At 54.5% G+C, this 8686-nt stretch overlaps 1 protein-coding gene, 1 long non-coding RNA gene and 1 other non-coding gene across 3 annotated transcripts; 1 reads left to right on the top strand and 2 right to left on the bottom strand.

Moving 5' to 3' along the window:
* The first annotated feature begins 231 nt into the window (after positions 1–231).
* Positions 232–1442, top strand: LOC104680084. Its single transcript, XR_750400.2, has 2 exons — positions 232–351; positions 1200–1442. It is a non-coding gene; the product is annotated as an uncharacterized LOC104680084 (long non-coding RNA).
* A 930-nt stretch (positions 1443–2372) lies between these two features.
* PHB2 (prohibitin 2) lies at positions 2373–8603 on the bottom strand. The gene is made up of 10 exons (XM_010385883.2): positions 8320–8603; positions 8086–8170; positions 7404–7483; positions 6306–6490; positions 5812–5941; positions 5597–5700; positions 5093–5170; positions 3766–3842; positions 2929–2934; positions 2373–2732 (listed from the first exon to the last, which is right to left on the bottom strand). Exons 1-10 carry the CDS (start codon positions 8444–8446, stop codon positions 2705–2707), a joined length of 900 nt encoding a protein of 299 aa, XP_010384185.1. The 5' UTR covers positions 8447–8603; the 3' UTR covers positions 2373–2704.
* On the bottom strand, positions 5259–5527 carry LOC115900227. Its single transcript, XR_004059892.1, has one exon. It is a non-coding gene; the product is annotated as a small nucleolar RNA U89 (small nucleolar RNA).
* Positions 8604–8686: the final 83 nt, after the last annotated feature.

The following is an 8686-nucleotide window of genomic DNA, read 5'->3' as shown; positions in this document are numbered from 1 at the left end:
CACTTTTTGTTCCTCTGGAGACAGGGGTGAGACTGGGCAAGTTGGAGAAAAGAGGGCCCTGGGAGAGGGTGGGAGGCCCAGAGGCGTGGCCAAGCCTTAGAGGAGGTGCCCGTGGCTGGCGCTGGGAGGGAAGGGGTTAAGGCGGTGAGGGGCAGCCTATGGCAGGAGGACACACCTGTGCGCAGGGTGGCAGGCGGGGCCCAGGTAAGGAGCCTGCGCTGCCCGGCAGGCGGAGAAGGAAGGAGGAAGAGCGGAGGCCAGGGCGGGCTCTAGGCCGTGGAATATGGGGGCCTTAAAGCCCCTTCGTCTCCCCGGCACCCACTCTCTGGGGGCAGGCGGGCCCGGTGACAGGTAAAGGCCACCAGGGGAGAGGTCCTGGGCTGAGCTAGGGACTGCAGAGGGGGGACGAGGGTGGGTAAATAGGTGTGTATTGCGGGTCGGGACAGGCTGCGGGGGTGGGGGAAGGTGGCTCGGAGGCAGGGGGCCAACGGTCGAGGGGCTTCGGAGGGCTGCTTGGACCGCAACCTGGGCCTAGCAGTCAGCGACCCAGGGTGTGGCTGGTGGCGGGTAGCAAGGCTCACCAGGAAGTGTCCCCAGGGACTCGGGTGGTGGGGGGATGGGAGCCAGGGATCTGCAGCTTTTCCGCAGGGAGCCTGGGCCTGAAGCTGCCTGACCCAAGGTGGGCGGGCTGGGTGGGGGCCCTCGTCTTACCCAGCAGTGTTTGGGTGCGGTTGGGAGTCTCTAATACTGCCGGGTAATGATGGAGGCCCCTGTCCCTGTGTCAGCAACATCCATCGCCTCAGGTCCCCAGCTCTTAGCTGGCTACAGCCCCCTCCCCACTTCCCACGCACCCCGGAAGCCCCTTGTCTTGAGCTGAGAGTGCTGTACAAGGGGTGGCTTTTGTTGACGGGCTGCCACTAAGGGACACAATGGGCCCCAGCCCCTCCGCCCACCCAGTGCGATTTGTCACCTGGTGGATCCAGAACCCACAGTCGACCTTGAGCTTGGGGTTGGCTCGCCCCCTCTCAAGAGACCTCACCTGGCCTGTGGCCAGGGTCCCTGTAGCAACTGGTGAGCATGCACCGTAGTTCTCTTTTGGCCCGCCCTGGGTCCATCTTCCAGTACAGTGTTGGATGGTCTAATTGTGAAGCTCCTAACACTGTCTGGTAAAGATGGCCCCCGGGTCGGTTTTTCGGCAGTGACCTTCAGGGACCCCTGAAGACCATGGAGGACTACTGATGAACAACCTCTGACCTTCACCCCTCTGGATGGGGGACAAATCACTAGGCAAAGGGGAACAATGGGAAGAAGACAAAATGGCTGCCTTTACGGCTGCAGCAAGATTTGGAAACACTGGTTCCCTAGGCACCTCCATTGTCTTCCCGCCTTGGGAACATGAAATAAAGTGTGAATGGGAACATGAGGAAGACTGATCCAGGTCACTTGACCTGTCTTTTGTCTAACTGTTGATCTCAGCCTCCCAGCAATTCAGGATTGGGGCTGCGACGTCTGCTTTGTCCTTCGATACTCAACCCTAAGCAGAGAAAAACATCTTAAAAATCGAAGCAGATTAACCCAGTCCCTCTGTTCAGATCCACCTGCTGCCCTATCTGCATTTGGCAGTTCCTGTACATACTTTGCCCCCATGTTTTGTCTGAGTTCTACATCTTCCTTGTCTCCCCTCAGGGATGGGAAATGGGCAGTAGTGGGAGATTCAGGTATAAACAGTGGCTTTGTTTCTCTGGTGCCTGAGATTCAGGAAGGCCTGTCTTGGGAAGATAATTGTCAGCTTATCTGTGGACTGAACAGACAGGCACCTGTTCCGTTGGCCCCAGAGCTGTGGGAATGAAAAGCCCACCTCCACACAGGGAGCCGTGTTAGCTAGCAGCTCCTCACGCCTGGTGACTGAGAAATGGAATGTGGGTGGCCTATAGCAGGCCACGCAATCCACTGGGCTTCTGGGCACAGAAGTGCCTCAACAGGCACAGGCAGGCTCCCCACAGCCACAAGGAACCAGGAAGGTTCCACAAGGAACCTTGCGACCAAGGAAGCAGCTCTGTTGGGGTCATCAGATTTTAAACCTGGCTCAGCAAAGCCATGGCTGTCCAGCCTTAAAAAAACGGGTGGTGTGGGAGAAATGGAGGGTGGGGTGAAGAGCACAGCTGGGCCTCCAGGACTCAGGGCCAGCCGTCCCAGTTTGGGTCCTGTTTTGGAGCCCAGGCCCAGCTTCCTCGTAGCTGCCCCAGCCAGATTTTTTTTTTTTGCGCCCCCTGCTGGCAGACACGAAGACAGACTCAGGAGGAATATGTAAACGTGCGCATGCGTGCTGCCCGTTATCCAGTTCGTGAACACGTGAAGCGTGAAGCCTTGACTTCAGGTTAAGTAATAAAAATTTATTGAGAGTTCCTGGGTTGGTGGTTATCGCCTCCCTGCCTTGAAGGAGGGAACAACACTGTAGGAAATCACTGAGAAATCACACAATGTCCCAACAGCCCCAGTTAACACAGGGAGGAGGAAAATAATTCCCCAGAAAAGGGGCTGGTCTTCAGTCTTCCTTAATCCAAGAGGGGTTCAGGGGATCGGTGTGGGGGACCATCGCATGATACTGGGGCGGGGTAGGGCTGTGCTGGACCCCTGGCTGGCTCCTCAAAAACTGGAGAAGCAGATCCACTTCCTCTGGGGGTGGAGTTCTTGGTGACTAGGCTCATTTCTTACCCTTGATGAGGCTGTCACTGTAGAAAAAAAAAGACAGATGATGACATTAGGGGACATAAATGTGAGAGGCAGGACACTCTAGGCCATTCCCTCTATGACCCTCCTACCCTGATTGAGGGTTTGTCTGCGGGGAGGTGGGAAAGGGAGTAGGGTAGGAGGCAGGTACTGGGAGAAGGTAGCCTGCAGGACCCCACAGAAGCAGCAACAACTTACCTTCCTCTGTGGTGCCAGATCGCCAGATGAACAGGAAGCAGAGAAGAGAAATGCACATGTTAGTTGACAGCTTCAGGCCCCACTCAGTTTTGAACCCTCCTTTGCTCCCAAGAGAAAAGACAAACAGGGTTGACAGCCAGGAATCTCTGATTCATGAAAGGAGGCGGCGTGTTCTCATGGCCACTGCTATTTCTCATCTCCTTTCCCTTTTTTTTTTTTTTTTTTTGAGACGGAGTCTCGCTCTGTCGCCCAGGCTGGAGTGCAGTGGCCAGATCTCAGCTCACTGTAAGCTCCACCTCCCGGGTTTACGCCATTCTCCTGCCTCAGCCTCCCGAGTCACTGGGACTACATGCGCCTGCCACCTCGCCCGGCTAGTTTTTTTTTTTGTATTTTTTTAGTAGAGACGAGGTTTCACCATGTTAGCCAGGATGGTCTCGATCTCCTGACCTCGTGATCCGCCCATCTCGGCCTCCCAAAGTGCTGGGATTACAGGCTTGAGCCACCGCGCCCGGCCTCTCATCTTCTTTCCTAACATCCCTCCCTGCACCGGAGGAGTTTGAGGGCTCTTGAGTAAGAACACTGAGTATCATCTTTCATCACTTTTTGGTTGGATGAAAACTTTATAATTAAAGTGCTTTTTATGTGAATAATCCTATTTGATCTCATAAAATCAATCCTATGAGACACAAGATAGAAACTGTCAACCACCCCTTTTCTAATCTTGGTTCAATGTCTCTCAGAGCCATATGAATAGCTGTAGCAGGCTCCAGAGCCCAAGCAACCAGACCCAAGTCCCACGTTCTTTGTGAGACCCCACTGAGTGGTCACATCTCTCACCTGGTGAAACTTTCATCCTGTAGGTTCAGCACGAGGTTGTCAGCCGTGAGATAAATGCGATTCTGTGATGTGGCGATCTACAGGGCAGGAAATACAAAGACCTCAATTCTGACCCCTGCAATTCAGTAGCCACTTAATGGAACACATGCAGATTAGGGCAGGGATACAGCAATGAATAAGACATGGCTTCTACTCTCATTTAGGGATCCAGAGCAGTGAGCAGCAGCTATGACTATTAGCAAAGTAACAGAGGCAAGAACAAAAGGTCAGGGAACCCAGAGGAATCATTCTTGATGAGGGGAAGAGTACTGGAGAAGCCAATTATTTATTTATTTATTTTTATTTTTTATTTACTTATTTTTTTTTTGAGACAGAGTCTTGCTCTGTCGCCCAGGCTGGAGTGCAATGGCGCGATCTCAGCTCACTGTAAGCTCCGCCTCCCGGGTTCACGCCATTCTCCTGCCTCAGCCTCCCAAGTAGCTGGGACTACAGGTGTCCACCACCACGCCTGGCTAATTTTTTGTATTTTTTTTTAGTAGAGACGGGGTTTCACCGTGTTGGCCAGGATGGTCTCGATCTCCTGACCTTGTGATCCGCCCACCTCGGCCTCCCAAAGTGCTAGGATTACAGGCGTGAGCCACTGCGCCCGGCCTATTTATTTACTTTTTTGAGACAGAGTCTCGCTCTGTTGCCCAGGCTGGAGTGCAGAGGCGCTATCACGGCTCACTGCAACCTCTACCTCCCAGGTTCAAGCAATTCTCTGCCTCGGCCTCCTGAGTAGCTGGGAGTACAGGTGCCCGCTACCACGCCTAGCTAATTTTTTTTGGTATTTTTTTAGTAGAGACGGGGTTTCACCATCTTGGCCAGGCTGATCTTGAACGCCTGACCTTGTGATCCACCCGCCTCAGCCTCCCAAAGTGCTGGGATTACAGGCGTGAGCCACCACGCCCGGCTATTTATTTTTGAGACGGAGTCTTGCTCTGTTGCCCAGGTTGGAGTGCAGTGGCATGATCTCAGCTCACTGCAACCTCTGCCTCCTGGGTTCAAGTGATTCTCCTGCCTCAGCCTCCTGAGTAGCTGGGAATATAGCTAAACGCCATCACAGCAGGCTAATTTTCTTTTGTATTTTTAGTAGAGATGGGGTTTCACCATGTTGGCCAGGTGGGTCTTGAACTCCTGACCTCAGGTGATCCACCACGCCGGCCATAAAACCACTCTGAGTAGAAACCCGAACAAGCAAGGTTCGAATTCCCTCACGTCAATGTGCCTTAACTGAAAGCACTTTCTCAAGGCAGCCCCATCAGAGATGCTGGGCTGACACACTCACCGTCTTGGAGATATTCTGGGCTGCTCGGATCTTGCGAAGTTTGATGTAGCCAGGGTTCTTGCTCAGTGCTTCTCCAAGGTGAGGAGGGTTAAGGTTCACACAAGGGCAGGTCTCAATCCCTAGCCCCGTCCTTACCACACTCCCTTGCTACAGTCCTCCTCTGGGCTGTCAGATCCAAGGTTGCGCTCAGGTGGCTTGTGCCCGCTCTACCTTGGACCCCACCTGTGGGCCTCCCTGCAGGCTGCTGCCAGGAACTAGGGGCAGCAGCAGAAATGAAGGGAAGGCCAGCAATGCTATTGATCTGGCCTTACAGTGGGGAGTCGGGGCTCAGGTACCCCCACTAAGATTTCAGATCTCATCTGTAGTCCCCACCCGCAACAAGGAGCCAAGGGCCAGAGAGCACAGAGTCGCATTCGCCTTAGTCTCATCAGCCTGCCCGTGAAGGAGGATGGGGAGCTCAGGCGCCCCAGGGGCTGGGCTGAGACCTCTCACGCAGAAGGATATCATCTTGGCAGCCTCGGCCTCACCCTCAGCCTGCACAATCTTCTGCCGCTGCTCCTGCTTCGCTTTTTCCACCAAGAATTGGGCCCGCTGGGCCTCCTGCTGGGCTGTCGTGGGACAGAGTCAGGGAGACCCAGTGCTAGTCAGGAGCCCCATCCATGGAGTCCTTCCTCCTCCTGCATCTCGGAAGCCCTCACCCCACCGCTCTTGCGACTCACCCACTTGTTTGGCTTCTACAGCAGCTGTGTACTCTCGGCTAAAGCTCAGCTCTGTGATGGCCACGTCATCCAGGATGAGGCTGAAGTCCTTGGCCCTCTCTGTCAGCTCCCGGCGGATCAGCAGGGACACCTGGGGCAGGGTGGGGAAGGGCGGTTTGAGGGGACTGGGCTGTGGCCCCTCATCTTTCACTCTCTCAATACAATATGCGCTGCCTTAGCTTCCTGTCAGGCAAACCTGTAACATAAGCCTCTCTGCTGAAAGAGGTGCAGGAAAAGCCAAGACTTGGCCATCTTCCTCTGTGCTTCCTAATACCAAGTGCTACCGAGTTCTAATGCTGGCTCTCCTTACTTCACAGTGGCAATTAGCACAGATTTTAGGTGGAAATGGCACTAGGGTGACAATCCTCTTCTATTAAGCTGTCTTTCCTAATTCCCAGTACTCTGGGCCTAGAAGGGAAAGCCTGACACCCTGCAGATGGTAGTGGGAGTCAGACCTGGGCCCGCTGGGTGATCAGCTGTGAGGCATTGAACTTGGCCACCACACTCTTGAGCACCTCGTTGACAATGGACGGCAACACTCGTTCCTCGTAGTCTAGCCCTAGGCGCTGGTACATGCTAGGAAGCTCCTGAGCATTGGGTCGAGACAGCACTCGCAGGGAGATGTTCACCATCTGTAGGTCTGAGATTGAGGTCAGCAGTGGCTGGTCAAGGCCAAACACACTTTCCCAAGCATTTTCTCCTTCGTGTTCCTCCCTATATGCCCTGTGTAATGATGTACAGCCTGGCACTGCCCTGGGGGGAGGAGAGTTAATCAGGCTGACAAGGAAGACATGAGGCAGCACAGGTGAAATGCACCCTCACCCACTGTGAAGCCTGGAACTGCAACCCCGTCACCAGCAGAGCTGACTGCTCTTTCCCCCTCTGTACTCCATGCAACCTCTAACGTGGGTGCTTTCACGCTGTACCATAATCACGTCTCCTGTAAGGACTTGGGGGACAATAATGTGTTTAATGAATCTTTTATTCCAGGGCCCAGCAGTCTAGTAAATAAATAAGCCACCTGCACTAGGTATAGTACAAAGAAGTACATTACAGGTTACAGGTGAGCTACCTCACCCAGGGGGTATGTGTGTGTGTAAGCGTGTGTGGGTGGGTGGGGAGGAGGAAGAGGTCTGGAGAACTCAAAGGCATGGCTTTTATGTATGGTCTAGAAGGAGAGAACAGGTGAACTAGTCAAGGGTAGGGACAAACTTCTCCAGAACAGAGTATACTAGTGGATGTAACTGTAGATCTAGTCAGGCAGTTAGAAAAAAAGGCTTTAAAACAAGGCTTTGATCTAGGCAGTGAATAAAACAAGGGACAAACAATACTCTTATTGAATATATGTCAGGGAGGAGACAGTAGAAAGCACGCAAACACAAGGTGTTCAGAATGTGCTGCTTTGACCCCAGGAGGCAGGTATTTTTGTTACAGTTCTTGCAGACGTGGAAACTAAGGCCTAAAGGCCTGACACTATCATCTTCCCCTGGGGTTTCTTGCCAGCTCCCTTGATCATCCCACCTGCCACGTGATTACCAAGTGCTCAGACCTACCTTTGGAGCCTGTAGGGGAGGAGATTTTTCGAGGTCTGGCCCGAATGTCATAGATAATGGGGTACTGGAACCAGGGGATCCTGCAGGGGACAGGGATAGGTATTAAGAGGCCGCAGTTTCGGCCAGGCACGGTGGATCAAGCCTGGAATCCCAGCACTTTGGGCAGCCGAATCATTTGAGGTCAGAAGTTCGAGACCAGCTTGACCTATATAGTGAAATCCCGTCTCTACTAAAATACAAAAATTAGCCGGGCATGGTGGCGGGCGCCTGTAATCCCAGCTAATCGTGAGGCTGAGGCAGGAGAATCGCTTGAACCCAGGAGGCGGAGGTTGCAGTGAGCCGAGATCGCGCCACTGCACTCCAGCCTGGGCGACACAGCAAAACTCCCGCGCCCCCCTCCCTCAAAAAAGCCGCAGTTTCACTAGCTTTGCCCGGTTTTCCCTCACCACGCGTTTTTTGGCCTGCTCCTCCCCATGACCACCTACAAGGAGAGATTCTCTTGTCCCTTTGGGAAACAACAGTTCACATGCTGCTGGAGGTTCGCGCAGCACCCACTATCCTAGGAGCAGAGATGAGGAGGAGGAAAAAGAGCAGCGCTGAATCCTGTTGCACGTCCCACTATAGCCACCGCTGGGTCGGCGTCAAGGGTGAAAGGTCAGGGTCAAGCTCTGCCCGCCATTACCTGAAGTGAAGGCCCTCAGCCAGGATAGTGTCCTGCTGAACTCCACCGATCCGATTGAAGAAGATGGCTCTGTGCCCGCCTTCCACTGTGGGGAGAGGGGTGGTGATCAGGCCAGGCCGCTGCTCAGAGTAAATGCTAGCTAGGCTCGTGGTGGGGCGCGAGGAGCGGTGAGACAGGGCAAGGGGTTTGGGGGAGGGACTGGAAGCGTCCGGCGAGCGGGCGAAGGTTGCTCACCAGTGAACACGGATTCACGGACACCATAGGCCACGGCGCCGGCCCCCAGCAACAGCTTCAGCGCCGTGCCCATGCCCCGGGGCCCGGCGGGCAGCCGTCCCGCCAAGTCCTTCAAGTTCTGGGCCATGTCTGATCTTGAGGCCGGCGGCACCGGAGGTCAGAAGGGGGTGCCGGCCCGCCTCTACCCCGCTGCAGCTTAGGTACTACACCCTTCACACGAGGGTTCAGGCCGGTAATGCTGGCGAAAGAAAGGGCACCGGAAGTGCGCTCCCTTGGAAACCCTCCCCCTTAGCCCACTACGGACCCTAACTTCGCGCACAGGAAGAGCGCATACGGAAGTCCCGCCCCTTTCTGGAAGGCTGCCCTC

This window comes from Rhinopithecus roxellana, chromosome 10 (assembly GCF_007565055.1).
Source record: "Rhinopithecus roxellana isolate Shanxi Qingling chromosome 10, ASM756505v1, whole genome shotgun sequence".
Taxonomy (NCBI): domain Eukaryota; kingdom Metazoa; phylum Chordata; class Mammalia; order Primates; family Cercopithecidae; genus Rhinopithecus; species Rhinopithecus roxellana.
The sequence above is the reverse complement of the archived record's forward strand: the minus strand, read 5'-3'. Positions and strand labels throughout refer to the sequence as shown.